Consider the following 22652-nt stretch of genomic DNA (forward strand, 5'->3'; position numbering starts at 1 on the left):
AACAAACCTCAGCACTTCCTGTTTATTTTTCTGTCATCTATTGCACCTTTGTTACGTACACAGACAGTGGAATTTCAGTGTGATGATACGGCTCTTTGCAATTCTTCCCAACTCTAAAATCAAGTATGTTATAGTGATAGATTAAGATCATCATGGTGGGAATATGTTATATAATGGAATTCTGTAAATGCTACAAACAACTTCTCCTGATCTCTTCTATTCCCAAACCAGTCATAAAACCTTTACCATGCCACTGCCTTCTAAAGAAAGCTGCTCCCTCCAGCTTTCAACAACTTCATTGCTATATGACTCCCCAACTTTCTATCATATTGGCTTAAACTAATGCTTTCCCTTTATAATGTGAACTAAGATTTATAGAGATTAATGTTCGTGGACTTTCTAGGCTCTTTTCACTGACTTACATATGACTTTGCCCCAAAATATTATCTTTTTAATTGAGTGAATAGGATTATGATTGTATTCTTTGTAAATCAATGTGTATCTCAGTTTACTAGAATATAGAAAAATTTTTAAGTGCAAAGAAAATTATTTAGGTTTAAGTCTTAGATAACCCAGAGTAAAAAATAAAAGTGATCCTAAGATCCTCTTAGGTTCCTCACCTCTAAGCTGTAAAGAACATTGTATGGATAGGAGTTATACTCCTCCCATTTTTAGTGAGGGGATTTCTATAGCTGTCTACTTTGTATTTTGGGTTTCCATGTAAAATTCCTTGACACTTTCTACTAAATACTCCCGGGAAGAAAAATTTATAAAAGGTTAAAAACATTAGACTAAGCTACCTCTAAATTATTTTCAGTAACTCTCTGACTTTACATTGTGGATATTACAGAAATATTTAAACTTTTTTTCATTTGTCTGTTCGTTCTTGCTGTTTCTGCATCATCTTTTTTTTTTTTTTTTCCTTTTATTGCTCTTTTCAGTTTACTGCATGAAAGAATTGCACTAGTCCAAGTTAAAAGCGGACCCTAACTGGTTACATTATATAAGCTGTGAGGTTTTTAAACTTGTGACAAGGGACAGAGGGAAATTCTACTCATTGCAAGACAATCCTCACTTAAGCTTCAGAGCCACAAGCACTTAAAACTACCATGAGCCTTCAGCTGGCCGTCCTTAGCCAGTCCGGTCTCTATCAGGAACTGGCATTATGTTCTTGCACTGGTCCCCCTATAGCTGAATTACTTCTCCATAATCTGGGTGTTCAATTACAGTACCATTGCAGGCAAAGTTCTTCTTAAACGCCTTCACCAGTTTCTTTTAATCATAATCACCAGCGACCCCTTGGACAGTACTAGAGGTCTTCCTGCCATTTTCTGTTGAATTCTTATATGGATATAATCCTCAGCGCCAGCAGGAAGCAGCAGGTCATCACCCTTACTTGTATCAGCAGAGAGGTCGAAAGAGTGGAGGTTCTGGATAGCGGACACAGGATAGGATTCCTTTCCCTTGATAGAAATGGACTGTGGAAGGTGTTTTCGGGAGAATGAGGGCAGGAGGCACAGAGCATCTGGAAACCAGAGGTCTCAAGGGGAAGGCAGCCGAGTCCTCTGAGGCTCAGTGACTGGGCTGCATCTTCTCTTTTTGGAGGAGTTTTGCAGAAACCATGGCAACCCATCTCATTCTCATAGCTTATCCTTCGCAGACCCAATCATCCATTTTCTCATGTGAATTATGAGCTTGCCCTGAGAATTTTACTTAGTCCACAGATGTTGGCAAAAAATGACACTGGTTTGGTAGCCACCTACTTTTCTCCATGCACGTACACTAAATTCTCCTTGCTGCTTCTGTAATAGCCCTCTCTTTATGCTGAGATGCCCATCTGTTCCGAAGGTTGTCCTTCTGTTTGGATATCTGCAATTTCTCAGCTAACATATGCCAGTATGGGGTTAGAGCCAGATACAAGAGTCTGCTCTACTTGCACTAGGTCTTAAGACCAAGTACCTACTGAGTCTGTCCATATGGACATTTCAGAAGAGCTGCAAGCTACAAAAGAGGAAACAGTGAGAATTTGCTGACAAATCCTTTTGGCTTTCCTTATAAATCAGAAAAATAGCCAGTGTCTATCTTTTGTAGTTTCCAGGCACTAAAAATGACATGTTGCATGACACACGTTGTTTAAAGCTCTGTGGTCTATGCCAAGATCATCTACATTTTCTTTTAGGTTTAAACTCTTCAATTAACTTCATTGTTTTAGTTTACTCTAAGCTCTACATGCTCAATTTATAGCTTGTAACTTCTATGATTTTATAGTTGATAAAGTGTACGGACATCAAGAAGCAATTCTGTATTTAATATAAACATTTTATGTACTACTTTACACAAAAAAAGGACATGCAAAATTTAAGAGTATATCTCTATGAATACTCAGAACAAAGACATTTCTGTCATTTCAGCCAGAATGGTCACAGAACCAGCATCATCTATCTAGGGAACCTGCTGTCCTAAGTTCTAACCTAATAAATAAACGAATAGGCCTGGCTGAGAGGGTGACGGTGTTTGTAGCCAAGCCTGATAACCTGAGATTGATCCCCAGGACCTATATAACGGAAGGAGAGAACATATGCCCATGATTATCATGTGCTTGTGTGCACACCTGTGCCTTGTGCTTATGGAAGCCAGAAGCAAGTGCTAGATCCCCTCTGACTACAGTTACAGACAACGGTGAGCTACCATGCGGGTCCTGGAACTGAAAACTTGAGTCCTCTGGAAGAGTTGCTAATTCTTAACTGCTCATCCATCTCTCCAGCCCCACAAATTACATGTAATTGCAATTTAGAATTATTTGATTTATAGCGTCCAGCTGCTTAAATAAACCATTCTCTTTATATGCACACTTTCACTGAGAGGCATATGAGTAGGTTATATTCTGTGATGCTGCTATGAATTCATACCTATGTCTTTTGGAGACTTTAGTACTCACTTATGTTATTCCAACTAGGCGTGGAATGAATGAGGCATAGGACGTGCATGTGCCAAGTCTAAGTAACTGTTGCTGACAGTTTTCAGAAGGTCATTACTTACTCTGCTACCTTGGTACTGTGGTTGTGAAATGGATGATTAACTCTGTACTAGGAAGCTATTTTCTGCCAGAAGGTACCCTTTGATGGGCATGGAGCCTAATCACTATTATTTATGGCTTAGTCAAAGTTCTACTACTGCGAAGAGACACCATGACCACGGCAACTCTTATCAAGGAGAGCATTACACTGGGGCTGGCTTACAGTTCCGAGGTTTAGTCCATTGTCATCATGGCAGGAACTATGGCAACACACAGACAGACGTGGTGCTGGAGAGATAGCTCAGAGTTTTCCATTTGAATCAGCAGGCAACAGGTGGTAGAACACTGGGCTTGGCTTGAGCATTTGAAACTTCAAAGCCTACTCCCAGTGACACCAGTGACCCTTGTTCCTCTAACAAGGCCACATCTCCTATTAGTGCCATTCCCTATGAGCCTATAAGGACCATTTTCATCCAAATCACCACAACACATGAACAAAAATAGAGTGACAATAAGGCAGATTTGCTTGCTTTGGACAGGGGGCTTTGCTGAAAGCAAGTAAGAGCTACTATTCCATAATATTCTTAAATAATATAAAAGTCCATATGAGCAAGTGGCAGGCAAAGACGGAGATTTTTTGAAAATTACATTAAAAAATACTAAATGGGTAAAATGGTCATGGTTAGAGTTTTACTGGGCTTGATGCTAGAATATAAATGTGTATTACTAACAATTCAGTTATGAGAATCAAAAGGGACATGTGTCAGTCAGGCCAGTGACTGGTGGCCATTGATAATGCTGAACTCTCTTAGGGGACCATAAGAACTGACATTTAAAATTCTAGTCCAATATGATGCTTCCACATAATATTTAAAGTGCTAGCTCTGTACTGAAATGTCAAAACTTGTCCTTGAGTTAACCCTTCTCCATGATCACATTCCCTTCTGATCCTTTCTCTTTTCCCTTTCGGCCGGCCTCTATATTAGGCAATGGCTCTATGGAGAAACAGGGCCAATAGAATGAATGTGTATTACAAAAGGGGAATTAGCTAGATTGGCTTGCACCATAGGGGTGCTGGGAACCCTGCTGGTACCTATGAAGCTCATGAAGCTGCATGGCTCAGTAGTTCCAAACTGGTACTTAAGACCCAAAAGTCCCCTGGAAAGCTGCTGGTATTCATTCTACGTTGGAAGGCTGAAGAAACTGGAGTCTGATGTCAATGGGAAGATGGTGGGAGCTGATAGACACCACTCAGGAAGAAGGCACAGAAGACTAACAGGAACATACTGCTTTCCCTGAGACCTCCTTGTATATGGGTTACCTGCTGTAAGGTGTGGCCTACTTACGTTAATTCTACACATCTCTCTGTCTCTGTCTCTGTCTCTGTCTCTCTCTCTCTCTCCCTCCCTCCCTCTCTCCCTCTCCCTAGCTCATTCTAAATCCTGTCATGTTGATAATAAAAATCGACCACTGAAGTCTCCCATTTCAATCAGCACATCTCCAGATGTGCAGCTTGATTTTCAGGAAGTAAATCAATTTTTTTATTCAACGTGGGGTTTTATTTTCTTTAATTCTCATGTATATAACAAGAGCCACTCTGTTTTTTTTTTATCCCCTCATCCTCCTCCCCGCTGCACAATCATAACAAAATCCCTTCCTTTTTACCTAACACAATTGAGGTCCTATCATGTGGCTGGGGCTGGGTTACGTAAATGTTCTGCCTCCGTACATACAGCTTAGGTAAGAGTAAGGGAAAGAGGCGGGGTGCAGATCATTGTCCATGATGGTGGGAGCTAGTCAAATTAGAAAGCAGATCCCCAGTGCCTTGGGTAGCTTAATTTCCACAATCTCAAACATTAGGAATTGACTTCCAGGTCCTGCTGGCTAGCTCAGGACAAATATCACAAGAGACGGCTGTGATGTCACAGAGTATAACCTGCTCTAAGTAGCACAGCCTCAAAGACTAGGGGGTGATGTTTGGGACAACTTTCCACAAAGAAAAGATTGAGAAGACCTGGGGGTGGGGGTGAGCATGCACAAATACAGGGCTTCTCTTACAGCTAGTGGGGCTTTGGGAGCTCAGGTGCACAAAATAAGACAAATGTTAAGCTTCATTTTATAGGAATTTTGTTAAGCTGTTTCTGATGGGCATACTTACATTCCACATTTTCAACATATAAATGTTATTCCCTTATTTGCACAATGGCAAGTAGTGAAAGGCTAACACAATTAGGCCAGGAGATGTGATTTTTAAGTTGGAAAAACAAAGCAAGTAGAGCAATCACAGATTTGAAGAGATAATATGTGAGAGATGCTATGAACCCTAGAATGGTAAAAAAAAAAAAAATAGCTATAAAGTGCATACACACACACACACACACGAAATGAAACAAGGTATGTAACAGATTCATAAAGTGAACTATCTATTTAGCCCCACTATGTGATATGAATGTGTAGCCTCTGAGGCACTGTAATTGTTGCTGTACAGTCAGGTCTAGAGTCCAGATCTCTAGCCTGTAATTACAACTTATCTAAGATATACATTTTCCTTAAGAACCATATCTGGGGCTGGAGAGATGGCTCGGAGGATAAGAGCAATGGTTACTTTTCCAGAGGATCCTGCTTCGATTCCAAGCACCCACATGGCTTTTCAAAACGTCTGTAAGTCCAGCTCCAGGAGATCCGGGATCTTCCCATAGGCATACATACAGGCAAAACATCAATGTGCAGAAAAATAAGTAAATCCCCCCCCCCTTTTTTTTTTTTAAAGAAAAGAACCAGTTCTGGCTTAATTCTTGCCCTTTCATTATTTTTTTTTTCAGAACATAATTTCATATAGACCACAGTGAATGAATGCAAGTGGCTATTTCACCAAAGTTTACTTCTTCTTCTAAGCGAGAGAGAGCCAGCTCTCACTGCCGCAGGGCTTTGCAGGGGTGGAGGGCAATCGCTGACCCTCTTCAGAACTGACACAGAAGCGGAGGAGAATTAGGCTGAACCTATATTTATCCAAATATAGTATCTGAAATTTCAAGAAGCCCCAAATTCCCAACATCATGTTTTCTTATCATTTTTACTCTGGGAATTAAACTTGGAACAATATACAAATAGTGCAGCAATTTGGCTATTTTTCTGGAGCTATTTTTCTTGAGCATATACAGGGGAAGAAAACAGTGATTTTTGTTAACAGAGTTTGGGTTTAAAAGAAAATGTGGAAAGCCAGATAATTTTCCTGCATAATGAGACATTTTTACCCGACACTTGAGAATCTTATAAAACCAAACCCCATACTTCTTATATCAGAATTTGGCTTTTCCCAGAGAAAATATAAATATGGCCTATAAACTTATTAAAACTGGAGAAAGTAGATAACAGTATGCGTACGTCATATGCATGTGACGCCATCTCAGGTAATTCATTGTGCTTTCCTCATACAGGGCTTCTCTCTGTAGCCTTGGCTGTCCTGGACTCACTGTGTAGATCAGGCTGGCCTCGAACTCACAGAGATCCTCCTGCTTCTGCCTCTGGAGTGCTGAGATTAAAGGCATGTGCCACCATGCCGGTGTATTTTCCTCACTTGTAATGACAGTATATATTACTTTCCATTTCTCTTTGTAGCTTCTTAGCTTTTAAAACGTCATGAATAAAAATCTAGTCTGGCCAAGTAGTTCATGTTGGAAAATGATTAAAAAAAAAAAAAAAAAAAAAAAAAAAAAAAAACAGGAAATTGTGTTCAGTCCAAAGAAGACAAGTTTAGAGGATCTATGCTACACACATTGCCATGTATATGTATACATAAACACCTTTGGAAAGTAAAATGCTTTGGGAAAATAAAAAATATCAGAATTCAAAGATGACAAAATTGATCCCCACCCCCAAAATATCCTGAAACAGCAAAGAACTACCACAAGTCTTCCTGGTGACATTAACAGGCTTCGGTGGGAAAACAGAGGATATCCTAAAATAGATATTGTCCTTACATGTCACAGACATTTCTTTGTTTATCATTTTTAGTAGCTTTAAGGAAGTAAAATTCTATTAACCTATATTAAAGCAAAACGTAACACAGCATATGTGCCAGGTGATGGTCAGGGAGGGAGTGAGGGACAGAAATAGTACGGAGGGTGGAAAACCGACCAATTAACTATTGGATGATGTTGTCTATCCTCCTAGATCTGAAATATTTCAGGGGTTCTTGGCACCATTCCTCAGGAAGAGCAAAGCAAGCATAACTTAGTCTTAAAGCTGACATTGGCAATGTGCACACACAAAAAAGCATAACGTGCACAAAATAAAGAGGGCAGAGTACACTTCTCAGTTACGTTTATACCAACACACACACAGTCTAAAATTTTTGAAAATCCTTTGTTTCACGCATTCGACAGTTTTACTGAACTCAGTAATCTAAGATATGTGTTTCCTAAAAATATTAACGCTAACTATACATCATTAGTCTGTCCGTGCTCAAAGTCCAGAAACCATCACTATGGAATCAAAATATATTTTAAATTCAGAACTGCAGTCGCTTTGACTTGAAGCAAAACGTCTGCACCTTTCTTATTCTGTTTTGTTGACATTATACCCGTGAAGACGCAACGGCAAAGCATTCCCAGCGTGTCACAGGATCGGGCACCATTAGGAGCGGGGTCTATCTCTGAGGGTCGCCGGGGCGCCCTGCAGGCTCCACTCCCGGAGTTCCGCCGACGAGCGGTTCCCCGGCTTCGGTTCCCTTGGCAGTAGCCGCCGGCTGCGGGCGCAGTTATCTACGACTGCGTGGTTGGGCTCGGGGAAGCACGGTGGGTACAGCCCGGACTTTCGGGGCTCCCGAGCTCTCCCCGCCTTGCGCCTGATCCATAAAAGCTGTTCCAGTAAGCCGGGGCCCTGGCCGCTGCCTTCGCACCGGCGCTCCACAGTCTAGCGCCGCACCGACTTCTCGCGAGGTTTCAGTACCGCTCCTCCCTGGTGCCCCTCCCGTCCTCCTCCCGTCCCCCTCCCCTCAGCTCGGGCCGCAGCTCCCGCTATGGCTGCGCTACGGAGGCTCCTGTGGCCGCCACCTCGGCTGTCGCCGACGCTCGCCCCTCAGCAACCCTTCCTCTCGCCGTGGGGGCGGCCTGCGGGGACGGCTCCCGGGCTGTCGGGTCGGCCCTTCTCCTGCAGGGAGGAGGACGAGGGGGCCGTGGCTGAGGCGACGTGGCGGCGGCGACGCTGGGGCGAGTTGAGCATCGCGGCGGCAGCGGGCGGCGGGTTAGTGGGCTTCGTGTGCTACCAGCTCTATGGAGACCCCAGAACTGATCCTTCAGAGCTAGCGGTTCCAGAGCTTGAGGACCCGCCCCGAGGGAGGGGGTTGCTACCCATCCCGGTGGCTGCTGCCAAGGAGACGGTAAGTGCCTTAGCCTTAGCGCGTGCGCAGGTGACGCCAGAGGGCTGGGCTGACAGGTGTCCCACCTGCGCTGGGAGGGCTTGGGGTCACCGTGACACTCGACAGAGTAGGTTGTGGAGGCATTATCAACTCTGTAACAGCTAGTGGGGAATCGCCAGTTAAGTGATGCAGATCATCGCCTGGCATCCCTGTTCACGTGGATGCTGAGGAAAGATGTGGATGATGTTATCACCGATGCATCAGGACCATTATGGCTGCTACTGCTACCTTAGAGCAACCAAATGCAAACCAGAAGCCCTCACTACGCACAAGTGTCACAGCTAAAGGACTTGACAGGCATAAAACGAAGAAGTGATGGAGGGCCGCATGAATAAGAGAAAGAGACAGAGACTGAGCAAGGCAAGAGAAAATGATAACAGAAGCAAATGCAGCATGAGTTTTGAAGGTGTCTTTAGATCTCAAAATCTGCCGCATTAGTGTCTGGAAGTCCCAAGAGAGGTGTTGCCGTACTGGAAAAGTAAAGGAAACATTATTGAAAAGTAGTACCTCTCTCTCTTTCTCTCATTAAAACCAGAATCCCTGATGTTAAAACAAACCTGAAGATAGATAGGACAGGAAAGGTCATAAACTATGAAAGAAGCCAAGTGCAGAAGGATCATATGAAAACGTGGAACTATAATGTACTTCGTTATAAAAGGCAAAGACTGTAAAGCAAGGACAGTTAAGGTGTGCAGTGTACTTGTCACAGCTCAGTGTTTAATTGTCATGTAAATTACTTAGTCTAGGGACTATTTCCACACCAAGACTAGAAGAATATGAGAAGATTAGGTGAAAATAATTCAGGAAAATGACACCTGTGCCCCCTTTAACCTTGATGAAATTTTATATTGTTTATGATGTAAGTATAAAGTTGTGATCATATACAACTACACAACTCTTTTTTTTATTTTTTTTATGCTTTGGATGATGGTTGGCAGTGCATTGAGTTTAGGGAATCTGTGTTATGCACCTTTATTTAGTGCCAAATCACAAGCACACTATGTAAATGACTTCTATAAAAAAAGAAAGAAAAGAAGTACTTACAAATACTCAGTCTTCATTCCCAACATGCATGCTATTTTGTGGCTTGGGAAAATAGCATGACATGTTTTGATTGACCATGTCAGATCTTCAATCAACGGTAGTAGTTTTGGAAACAGATTATCAAGGTAAGGAACATGCAAATAGTGTTTTCTTTCCTTCCTTTTAAAAATTAACTTCACCTTCAGATTTGAGAGAAAGGCTGGAGAGATGGCTCAGAGGGTAAGAGCACTGACTGCTCTTCCAAAGGTCATGAGTTCAATTCCCAGCAACCACATGTTGGCTCAGATTTGAGAGAATGTATCACATAGTTACATGACCATGCTGGGAAAGCTAGACAGCTGACTTACAAGCTGTGCCCATTTTAGGTTAAGTATGTATGTATCAATGCTTGTCCATTTCTCTGTAAAAGAGGTAAATGGGCTCAAAGGTGAAAAAGGAGTTAAATAAATTAATGTATTTGGAACAAAATGGAATGCTTGGTGTATAGTAAGCAGTCAGAATTTATTTTGCTTTTGTCCATTTATTTTATGGTTTTTGTTTCTTTTTATGCTATTAGTGATGAAGTCCAGGGCCTCATGCATGCTTCACAAGTGCTCTAACATTGAACAGTCTCCTGGGTTCTTACTACATTATTATTGCTTCACATGCATACAGTTCTGTGCACTACGTTAGAAGTAAAATGATACTAAAGTCCCTTGCCTTACCCTTCCTGGGCTCTGATGCAGCATTATATTGTCATACCTTTTGCATGGACTGTGTGTTCCTTCTGTAAAACATTTTATAATCTTTTTTTAATCTGAATATTGGCACATTCACCATAATGAACTTTGGCTCGAACACTTTTTCATTGCTTACGCAAGGTACTCTCATAATGAGAAGCCTTTCATTATAGAAATCCATGTTTAAAAGTTTCTTACGATTCTTATACTATTTCTGTTCTCTTTTTCTTTTCTGGAGCTGCTTTGGTCTGAATTTTATGGCACCCTAATTTAATTCTAATGCTAATTTAAGTTAAAAATACATCTACAAAATATTATAACCAGCCTTCAGCATGAATAAAAGGATACATTTACTTTTACAAGTCTAGGCATGGTATACAACCTGAAGGAAGAAATATTTTTTCTTCCAAATCCATCTGGATTTGGAGTTTGTATTAGTTACATCTTAGCTGCTGTGATGGGCCAGCTGATAAAGGCAACTGAAGGAAGGAAAGTTTTATCTTGGTTCATGGTCTCAAGAACTATGTTCTTCATGATGGAGAAGTCATGGCAATGTAGGTATGAGGCAACTGGTCACATTGCATCCACATTCAGGAAACAGAAAGAAATGAAGAGCTTAGCTCTCTGCTTGCTGTTTATTCAGTCCAGTGCATGGAATGGTGTTCTAAACGTGGTGGTGCATGCCTTTAATCCCAGCACTCAGAGAGGCAGAGGCAGGCAGATTGCTTTGAGTTCGAGGCCAGCCTGGTCTACAAAGTGAGTTCAAGACAGCCAAGGCTACACAGAGAAATCCTGTCTCGAAAAGCCAAAAACAAACAAACAAACAAAAACAAAACAAAACAAAACAAAAGAGCTGTGGTAGAGTTTTGTTTTTTTTCATCCCAGTTAATCCAGTCAAGAAACTCCCTAGAAGATATGCTCAGAGGTTTTACTCCTAGGGGATTTTAGATCCTGTCAGGCTGACTACCAGTATTAACCATCACAGGCCTGAGTTGTTGTAAGAAAATGTTTAAAGTTTACCTCCTGTATTGTCCTTGGCTGGTGCCTTAGTTTGAGCGGGACCCCTGGGCCCAAATCTGCTTATCATATTGTTCTACTTGTAGATTTCTAGGACCCTCTGTATCCTTTTATTTTGCTGTTCTCCCATGCGTCTCTCATTTAGAGTCCCAATAGGATGCCTTCCCCTCTGTCCCAGTTTCCTGGTAAGTGAAGGCTTTTGTGGGACATGCCCCTTGGGCTAATATGCAGATATAAGTGAGACCAATACAGGAGGTAAACTTTAAACCCCTTCCCAGATCTAGCCAATGGTCAGAATATTCTCCACAGTTGAGTGGAGAGTGTGATACGACTTTCTCACGTACTCTGGTGCCTCACATTTGACCATGTCCCCTGGAGGGGGAGACCTGGTGGCACTCAGAGGAAGGACAGCAAGTAGCCAAGAAGAGACTTGATACCCTATGAGAATATACAGGGGGACGTAATCCCCCTCAGGAACAGTCATAGGGGAGGGGAATAATGGGAAAATGGGGGGGGGGGAGTAATGGGAGGATACAAGGGATGGGATAAACATTGAGATGTAACAAGAATAAATTAATAAAAAAAAAAAAAAAAAGAAAATGTTAATGCCATCTCAGAGACAGACTATGTAATTTATCTTTAATAATTTTAAAGAAATGAATGGTAGTCTACCTAAAGGTTAAAGAGGACAGTTGGAATCATTGAAACAATTATGTTAACACTATACTTTATTGCATGTATGTGTTATGTGTTATTTTGAAATATATATGCAAATATGTATGCATACATGGTATTTTGATGTATATGTGTATATTTGTTACAGTTTGAATATGAAAAGCCTTCAGTACCTCCTTTGTTTGAGTGATTAATTGGTCTCTAGCTGGAAGCAGTGTTTGGGAAGATTATAGACTCCTCAGAAGGTAGAGCCTTGCTGGAGGAACTGTGTCTCCTGGACAGTTTTTGAGTTTTGTAATTTGGCCCTCCTTCCTGTGAGCAGATTAAATGTGATAACCCTGCTTCGTGCTGGACTAGCCTGGTGCTCCTGCTACAGGCTTTTTCTGGTGATGGACTGTAACTCTCTGAAACCTCAAGCCCAGATAAACCCTTTTTCCCCCTAGTTGCTTTTTGTCAAAGTATCCTATCTGCCTTAGGTAGGGTTTTGTTGCTGTAAAGAGACACCATGACCAAGGCAGCTCTCATAAAAGGAAAACATTTAGTTGGGGCTGGCTTACAGTTCAGCTGTTTAGCCCATTATCATCATAGTGGGAAGCATGGTGGCACACAGGCAGACATGGTGCTGGAGAGGAGCTAAGAGTTCTGCTCCTTGATCCACAGGGAGCAGGAAGAGAACTTTTTGTCACTAGACTGGGCTTGAGCTTCTGAGACCTCAAAATCCACAAGGCTCCACGTCCTAACAGTGCCACATCCTGTGAGCCTATGGGGCCATTTTAATTAAAAAAAAAAAAAACAAAAAAAAAAAAAACCACACTATCTTAGCACCAGAAAAGTAACTTATACACATGCTTTGTAGAAAGACTAACTTGAACTAATTTACCATCTCTAGCAACTTTTCTTTTTCTTTTTTCTTTTCTTTTTCTCCTTTTATTTATTAAGCTAAGGCAAGCATTTCAAGAAAAACCAATGTCTAATTTCTAATTCCAGTTGAGGTCACAGCACTCTATATCACTTCTTTGGGGGAAATTCAGATCACTGTTTCCCTTAAATCTAACAGACACCCAGCACCAACATTGGAAAGCACACAGTGTGGAAATTTCAGGCTGATGTGTAAATCAGGTCTTATTGATAAATGAGAGTTAGCAGAGACAGCTGTATGTGACCTGCTGTTATTCTTGTTGGCTCTCACCTTCAGATCTTCAAAGGAATAATTTAAAAATACAATGTAGTAATTAGTGATGAATATGAAATAATAGAATGCATTGTAATCCTGGATAGTCTCAAAAAAGTATTCCCGGCTTTGAACCTGCATTCATGTAATTTTCTAAGGTAGTTTCTGTCATAGGGTTTCATCTTCAGAGCTGTTTTTATTTTGGAGCTTTTCTTTTCATTGGGGCATATTTTATGGGTGTAATTATGTTTTTGTAAAACGTATTACTATGGCTGGATGTTTTGCTCTAATCTTCCATGAAGGGCCCTTTTAGTTTTCAGAGTCACTTCTAAGTTTTGTGGCCCTTAATTTTGGGAACTGATTTGCACGTGAATGTTAATGCAAATTAAAACCCATTGCATATTTTGGTGATGCTGAGATTGAGCCCAGGCCTCTGAACAGACAAATCACATGCTATATACCATGTATCCGTGAGGACTAATGACTAGAAACTTAAGTTATAGTAGCATGACAGATGTGAACAGAATAATTACAGTATTTTTGCAATAATGGGTACAAAATGTGTACATATATTTTTTTCATCACTGTAAGCATGTGATCAAGTAATTTTCCTTGTATACATCCTTAGTTTTTCAGCACTAATGTTTAATCAAATGCTTCTTGTTTCTTTTACTTTGAAATGGCTGCACATAAAAAATTATGTACTGCAACTGCTGACCACCTGGCTCATGATACCTATCAGTTTAGTAATTCTGTCAGCAAGTGGCTCATTTCATCCCTAAATACTTACTTCTGCATCACTTTGATCATATAATCTGACATTTAAAAAAACAAAACTTAAACTTGCAAAGATTTATTTTAGCTGAAAGTTTCGAAAGTTTTCAACTTATCATGGCAAAATGCATGCAGAGCCACTCAGTTCACTGAACACAAATGTAGTGGAGACAGTTGCCATAGTGGTAGAAAACTTCGCAGGCTCACTTCAGTGACACCCCGAACACACACTAGACCCCACCTCATAAAGGTTGTTTGGCTTCCATAACGAGCACCACCGACTGGGGAAGAAGCCTTCAAAACAGAAGCATAAGGAGGCATTTCAGATGCAAACAGTGACAGTCCCCTCACTTCTGTCTTTCTCTCTTTTCAAATAATAGGCAACATGTTAATTGTTCTTGATATGCTAAAGGGTAAGACACTTTCTAGGTCATTTGTGGTAGTGGTCATGAGTCTGTCTAAATAATTGTTTTTTAGTTTATTTAATTGTTTTGGTGATGCTGAAGATCAAACCCAGGACCTTGAGCAATAAAATTGCATGTTATTATTGATTTTCACCTTCATCCCTAAGTGATTAATGTTTTTAAACTATTGTACCAAACATTTTTGTTTTTAATTTCATGGATATAATATTAACATTTCTAGTTTATGTTCTATTTGGAAGGATAATAAATATATCAATCTGACCATTATTCATTTAAATACTTTATTCATAGAATGCTTATTAAGGGCCAGTGTGGTGGTATACATCTACCATCTCAGCTCTTGGAAAGCAGAGGCAGAAAGATCATGAGTTTGAAGCCAACCTGGGTAGCATAGTGACTTTGAGCTAAAGTTGAGCTACATAGCAAGGTCCTGTATAAAAAATAAATTAATTAGAATGTTTTAAATAGGCACTATGGATTTAGTGATAAATAAGATTCATATGTGCTTTCAGTTTATAATTCAATGAGACCACAGAATAACTATAACACGATAAATGATGGGGAAAATAGAATGTACTATGAGACCACACAGGAAAGAAATATACTTCAGGTGGTGCCATGCCTTAAAATGTGTCTTCCTGGAGGAAGTGACATTAAGATGAGACTTGAAAAATGAGTAGGAATTGTTAGTTAAAGAGGAAAATGAGGACTGGTAGGTAGAATAGTAGCAGAGCACTTACCTCTCACGTAGGAGTCCCTGATTTCAAACCCCAATATCACCACTAATAAAATAAAGTAAAATAAATATTAAAGAGTGAGATGAGGGTTAAGATGATGGAAGATTTTCCAGTTGGATACATAGGTCAGAATCTCAGGAGAGCTATTTCGGTGATAGAAATAAATTTGGGAATCATCAAGTATTAAAAAAATCATAAGAATGGATGGGGTAGTTTACAATATGTGGAGTGTAAATTAAAAAGCAACTTAACAGAACAGAAAAGCAACTTAAAAAACTGACTGTTAGAACGCTACAGATCTGAGAAGTAAGGTCCAGAGATGTGGAAAGAAAACCAGGAGCATCATAAAAGGCAACAGAAGATGGTACCTATGGAAGGAAATAGTGTATTACAGTGAAGGCTACCACAGACATAGTTAAGGAAAGAGGTAGGACCTGCAAACTAGATTTTAAAAGGTAGGGATATGAGTGACATTTGGAAGTGAAATTCGCATTGTAGTTGGATATGTTGAGAGTAAAGGTGAAGAAAAAGTACTATTGAAGAGGTAGGTGTTGACAAGGCTTTCAAGAGTTTGTCCATGAAGAAGAGGCAAAAGCTCCAGGGACACAGAATTGACTTAATTACTCTTAGGTAAAAGACTCAGAACTATGTTTAAATGTTGAAAAAGAAATAAAAGATTAGACTGAAATAGAGGCTCCTTTGTTTTCAAGCAGGCATATGGAAGTGGAAAGTGGAGTTAACGTGTAAGTGGCAATTCAGTCTTAGATCATAGAGGGGTGCAGTTTCCTTTGCAATGGGAGGAAGGGACAGGATAAAATAGATTGTATGGCTATGTAGTAGAAAGTAACAGAAGTTCTTGACTAATGTCTTGTGTTTACTATATCAAATAGGAGGTGATATCATCTGAGAGCAAAATGTGCGTGTGTCAGGAAACTACAGAGATTGGGGTGAGGGTGGGTTATTGAAACAGCCACTTTTAAGAAAGCTTTGGGGATGGGTCATGGTGGAATTTCACTTGTTGGTAGAGTGGTTAGTAACAGGATCAAGGTCAGCTTGGTCTCCAGCTCCAAGAAAGAGAACACCTTCCGAAGACCACAAAATCCTTTTGTTTCTCATGGTTCACACTTACAGCATTAATTGTGATCTGTTAAATGACTTTTTCTGCTTCTGCCTGCAATTCAGCATTTAACTGGATCACAGCCTTTGTTATTCTAATTTATAAGTTTTTGTATTGTTCCTTTTATTGAGATTTTTTAACACCTTAATAATCTGATCTAACAATTTATATCTCTAGTGTAATTCTTAGAAAATGCACCTAACTCAGTATAATATAGTCTTCTTTTCAATAAAAACTTGATTGGCCAGTTTTGTCTATGAAATTTTAGAGACTACTAATGTGCTATAATTGTGTCAGACACTGAGAATTTGAATAACTTTGTATCATTTAAACACTTTTATGTTTGAGAAAATGTCTAAAAGTCAGATAAGTTCCATTTATATTCCATTTATATCCTTGTCTAGCATTAAATAAATTGCCTCATGAACTATAGCAGGATTTTACAAATATATTATTTTCCCTTTTCTTTTTCTGGAAACCTTATATGGAAGAAGATGGATTATTCAGGAGCCACATGTGAGTGGCTGTGCTCTAGACGAAACAAAGTAAGCTTCCCCACATACCGTGTTCCAACATGGTAGTACTGACATTCATGAAGATCCATAAAATTTTTGTTGTTACAGAACAAAAGAAAAGTACTTTTCAAATAGTTGGTGGAAACACCAGGTAGGTGGAGTATAGCAAATCTGGAAATCAGTCTGTGTTGTAGGTTTTACATATCATCTGATGACATTGATCACTTTTGGGTTGGTAGAAGAAAGCTAATGGTCAGTTAACCTAATACATCCCCCGATTTTTCAAGTAATACTCACAAAACAGTAGGTCAGAAGCAGGTAGGTAATTAAAAGCTATTATTAGGATTAAAGTTAGCCCAAGATCGTTTGGCCCTGGATCTGTGACATTCCAACTCTCAGCCATGGAGAATCTTCAACTTAGATGTGGCTTTTTTCCTGTGGACTTCAGTTTACACCCCTCTAGCCTATGATGTATTATATAGTCTAAAAATTGTGGAATTTTGATGCTGTATTATTTGTTTGGTTAACAGTAGAAATGCTATTTAGTAGTAGTATTTGCTTGCAAGTTCTTTTTTTTTTCTCCCCAAATTGGAAAAGTAAAATCCGTGTTTTTCATATTCTAAATTTTCATTTAACTAATTTAATGCTCAAACTTCCCTAAAATTTGGAATATAAAATGAACATCCTGGGTTGAACACGGATGTACAAGAATTTTGTCATTCTATTTTTTCTATTTTTTAATTAACATATTTGTGTAGTATCTGTATACTGATACACGTACATATATATGAAAGATATATGTAATACATATATGTGTATTACTCTTTTCCCTGGAAAGGATCTGATAGAAGGTATTTGCATCAATTCAATTTAAGATAGTTCTACCCTATTACAAGTTATTGTACTCAGATATAGTCATCTAAGTTTTTTTCCATCTTCTTACACATTTGACAATGAAATGTGACTTGTGACTTTCATATGTACAGTATTCCTAGGAGAGTAAGGAAGAGTGAAACAAGGCCTATGCTAAATATGGAAGAATACTTTTATGCAAGCTTATACAACATTCTTAAATTACTCTATGTGACAGAGAAAAATAAAATTATTTTCCTTTTGACATGATTGGAATCCAGTCAGTTCATGTATATTAGGGTCCTACGTGTAATAAGTAAAACTTAAAAATATTTAGAGGAATGTGCCTTGCTGGTTTTTAAAACAAAAGTAAAACTCAGAAGATGCTCACAAAGAAGTCTTGGAATAGCAGATATAACACAGCATTCAGAAGGAAAACCTATGCAGAGCATATTGTGATGGGCTACAGAATACAAAGAGACCTCAGAAGGAGAGTGGACAAAGTGAACAGGTAAATCAAAACACACATGTTCAAACGACTGACAAACACATGGAAAGGTGTTCACCACCACTAATAACAGAGAAACACAAATTACAACCGCACTGAGGAATTCTTTCTTACTAATTAGAATGATTAAATATGAACAATACCATCTGTTAGCAGTGATGACAACAAAGTTTCCTTCGCTGGCTGTGGTTGTATACATTCAGAAAATAGTTTGGCATTTTATTGTTAAGTGAATACTTATGTTTTTCTTTCTCCAAAATGTCTTTCTAAAGTTGGGGTTGTAGCCCCTGGTAGTATTTGTCTAGTATGGTGGTTTGAATGAAAATGGTTTCCATAGACCCTTGGGTAGCAGTACTATTAGGAGATGTTGCCTTGTTAGAGTAGGTGTGACCCTGTTAGAGGACGTATGTCACTAGGGATGGGCTTCGCGGTTTCAGGTCTTCAAGCCGGGCCCAGTGTCACTCTCCTTTTCTGCTGCCTGCTGATCCAGATGTAGAACTCTCAGTTACCTCTCCAGCTCCATGTCTGCCTGCATGCTGCCATGATGACAATAGCTCTGAACTGTAAGCCAGCCCCAATTAAATGCTTTCCTTTATAAGAGTTGCCATGGCCAGTGAAGACACCAGTCTCTTCACAGCAATAGAAATTCTTAACTAAGACACCCAGCATGCCCAAGTCCTGACTGAAAAGAGAAGACCATAAAGAGAAGAGGAAAGAGGACAGAAGGCAAGGGAGAGAGCCAGAGACAAGCAGGAGTGGTAGAGTAGATTGATTCTATGTTGTCCAAACTTTTGAGAAATGGGAATATGTGCCACCGACATTGGGACTTCACTCTTCTCAATAGTTCTTAAGTCTTCTTAAGACAGGCACATGGTCTCCATTTTTAATGGCTGAAATTATATATCAGATATAAATTTTTTCACTGTTACTTCCTCACACGTAGGTTTGCCTACTTCTTGTCTTGCTTCCTTTCTTCTAGTTCCACAGAAGAGAATTTTCCCTGTGAAGCTAGTGAGAAAAGATCAAAGTTGATATATTTGCATTTGCTGTCAACTCTTGTCAATACCTCAGGAGTTAGAGCTACTCTAGTTACATGGTGTATCTATGCCTTGACGTTAGCATGTCAGTGAACTCTGCGGCTGTTACTAGATGAGCAATCTGCTTAAATAGTGGAGTTATTTCTGATGTGATGTGGGTTGGGAAGAAAGATCATGAGTTTTGTATCAAAGTGCTCTTTACCACTTGAGTAAGAATGCCTACAAGTTGCCACTGACAATGACTATAGAATCAGTGCATATGCACCTTTATTAGCATATTATTAAATAGCCAGATATAAATGCCAGGTGAAATTAGAAATTGAGGTGAGCAGGGTACTTTCATCGTCATTTATCTAAAATTGATTAATAAGTTAAAAAAAAGAAAAGGTTAATTAGTTAAATATGTTGAATTCTTTGGGATAGTTTAAGTTAGTAAAGATAAATGAAAATTGTTGAAAATGTAAACAAACACAAAATCCTTTAATAAACTTCCTTAAGTACTACATCACATTCCAGGAAGATACTTTTTTCCTCAAAATCTGTTCTTCTCTCCCCCCTCTCTTAACATATTTTATTAATTTATTCATATTACATCTCAATTGTTATCACATCCTTGTATCCTCCCATTCCTCTCTCCCTCCCACTTTCCCCTTACTCCCCTCCCCTATGACTGTGACTGAAAAAGAACAGATTTTGACACTTAGAGGAAGGATAGCAGGCTACTAAAATCTGTTCTTTTCCCTAAAGAAACACCTTACTAAGTTATCTCATGGTATGCTTTCATTTTGTTTCCCATTAAGACATTCACATTATCCTTACAGCCCACAGTCAAATTAATATACACTGTAGCTTTTAATAGCATCGTATTAGGGTAGGTCGTTTGCAGTAACAATTGCACGTTCAACCTTCAGTGGACCAGCTCAGTAGAAGCTTATTTCTGTAACTCTTCTGCGTGGTTAGCTATATGGTTAAGAAGACTTCTACAAGTTTCTGTCTTCCATATGGTTATTTAGGGGCTCAGAGGAAAAGTGGATTTGATTTTCATTAACAAGCAGTTTGCAAAATTAATCAGAGGAGTAGTTAATAAGGCTTTAAAAACAGGAGGAACATCCATGGGGATATATTCTGGATCAGGCCTGATAATGACATATATTCCTTCCATTCATATTACATTTTCTAAATTTAACAATATGGCTCTATCTAAGAGCAAAGATTGAGAGATATACACCGCCACATGCTTAAGAAGAAAAGAAGATGGGTTTGTTCGGAAATTAGTGGAATCTTTCATAATGATGAAGAACCTCAAAAGGAAACAACTTTTCTTCCAATTGCCAGTGACCCCTTTAAAGCTTCAGTTACCACCAAGTTTTCTATTGAAGACACCCTGTCTAAAGCTATGAAAATAGGATGGAAATAGATTCTGTATTCTGTTTTAAACACTTAAAATGAATCTTCTTTCTAAATTTATATATTAATATGTTGAAAACTCTCTTATGAGGAAACATAATACATTGGATTAAACATCAAGAACACTTGTCTCCTCTAGTTGACCAAATCTTTGATGTTTCTATGTTTCTCCACCCCTTGTCCATACATTTTCAGTAAATGTTATTTAAATTCATTAGTAAAGTCAACACAGTTTCTGTACTACCCACTTCAAATATTATCTTACTATTTAAGCTCTCACTTTAAGATTGTTATATTTTACTTAGAGAAATTATTAAAGGATAAAAAACAGATAAAGTCCCAAATCTAACAATTTTAGTAAACATAACTGTATATATCACATACAACAGTATATAGGTGTATGCATGTGTGTGTTCACGTGTGTGTGTGTACATAGCCATATGTGTTCATTCCTTGATGATCTCAGTTTGCAAAAGTACATCCCACTTGGCTTGATAAAACTATCGTGTCTACCATACAGTTTCTTCACACTAATAGAAATTTACTGAGTTTAGTTTTTGTTGAATTGAACACCTTCACAGTGGCCTAGAGCTATTTTCAAGAACATTGTGTAATACACTGGTAAGTGGGGAGCCTGCTCTGGTGAAAGCTGTGCCGGTCCTGGGGCCTGAGAACTTAGACATTTTGATCTATTTCTTTGAATGGCAGGTTTTTCTCTGCTTTTGTGGGTACTGACTATGTTATACTAGGGCTATTTCCAATATTTTTGGATGGTTTAAAAGAAGTTTCTGTAAATGGTCTGCAAGAGTAAAATTGTAGAAGGTAGCTTAAAATTGTATGGAAACTGTACCTTTAAAAATACTTCTCAGCTAAGATAGGCTATATAAAAACATTGAGTTCTCTGCCGCTGTCTATCTCTTTGACAATGATTAAACCATTTAACCTTTCAGGGAGGTCATTTCATCACTTCTGAAGTGTCATAGAATTAGGATCTCTGAGGTCCATTTTATCTATAAAGGTCTTTAATGCTAAGTAACGTCTTGCTTGGTTAGTGGTTGTTTTAATCTTGTTTCCATTCCATAATCCCCCTAACACTCCCTGTAAAATCTTTTTTAGCTAGGTGTGTTTGTGCATGCCTATAATCTTAGCACCCAGGAGGCTGAGGCCACAGGATTGCTAGGTCAAAACCAGCCTGAGTTACTCAGAAAGCTCTTGTCACAAACTAGCAATCAATTCATTAATGCAACTTTTATAAATTACTGGTTTTATTAACTTCATCCTAGATAATGTCTTTTTGGCTTTTATGGCTGTTAAAATTAAGTAACACTTAGGTAAACAAAATAAAGCATCAGTAGGATGGAAGTAGACTGCTAGTATTAAATCATCCATAGTTTACAAAACTTACTCAAGCTCTAAATAGTAACATATACCTGTAATTCCAGGACTTGGGTAAGAATTTGCATCTTCTCAGTAGTTCCAAATTCTCCAGATGCTAGGCCAAGGCTCGCAGACAAAGAGACAGGCAGCTTGAAATCCTATCAGTAGGGTGCTATTATATGGAGACCTCCTCCCAACTCCTGGACTTTAGGAGTTTTAAGGGAGGTTGTTGGCTAGGTAACCTTAGCATAGGCCAAATAAGCAGACAGTTCCACTGACAGGGACCAGGTAGCCAAGGATTCTGGATCTTATCTTAAGACCTGTCTTGTTTGTTTACAGGTGATCTAAAACATTCACAGTGTTCCACAGAGTGAAATATCCACTTGGTAAGAATGACGTGCTGGAACAGTTTTAAAGCTTGCATGAGAGTGTAGAGAAAGGGGGTGGAAGAGTAGTCACTCTGTGCTTGACTGTGTGTACTGAATGTTGGTGTCCTCCACAAACCTGTCTTGAAGTGCTAACCTTCAGTGGCGCTGTGCCAGAGATTGGACTGCTAAGGAAGGATCAGTGTTAAATGATGGTACAGAGGCATCATGGCCTCTTGACTTTGGGAGGACGTAACAAAAAGTAGGTATTTGCACACCAGTAAGAGGACCCTTACAACCGAACAACTGTGCCTGCACCTTGCTCTCAGATTTCCTACCTCCAGAACCATAGGAAATGAATTTCTATTGTTTAAGCTGAGTAGTATGTGTTTGTGTGTTTTGGCAGCCCAAGCTGAGTAACATAGTTCAGGGTGATTTACTTAGGAGAAAATAATATAAACACTGATGATGTATTTT

At 39.3% G+C, this 22652-nt stretch overlaps 1 protein-coding gene and 1 pseudogene across 2 annotated transcripts in view; one reads left to right on the forward strand and one right to left on the reverse strand.

Moving 5' to 3' along the window:
* Positions 1-965: 965 nt before the first annotated feature.
* LOC127209841 (eukaryotic translation initiation factor 1-like) lies at positions 966-6074 on the reverse strand (annotated as a pseudogene).
* A 1921-nt stretch (positions 6075-7995) lies between these two features.
* Positions 7996-22652, forward strand: part of Micu3 (mitochondrial calcium uptake family member 3) — a 75410-nt gene continuing 60753 nt past the window's right edge. For both annotated transcript variants that reach the window (XM_051169961.1, XM_051169962.1), the window contains exon 1: positions 7996-8396. In XM_051169961.1, coding sequence (XP_051025918.1) covers positions 8037-8396 — 360 coding nt within the window. In that variant the 5' untranslated portion in view covers positions 7996-8036. The remainder of the gene's footprint in view (positions 8397-22652) is intronic.

This window comes from Acomys russatus, chromosome 27 (genome assembly GCF_903995435.1).
Source record: "Acomys russatus chromosome 27, mAcoRus1.1, whole genome shotgun sequence".
Classification (NCBI taxonomy): Eukaryota; Metazoa; Chordata; class Mammalia; order Rodentia; family Muridae; genus Acomys; species Acomys russatus.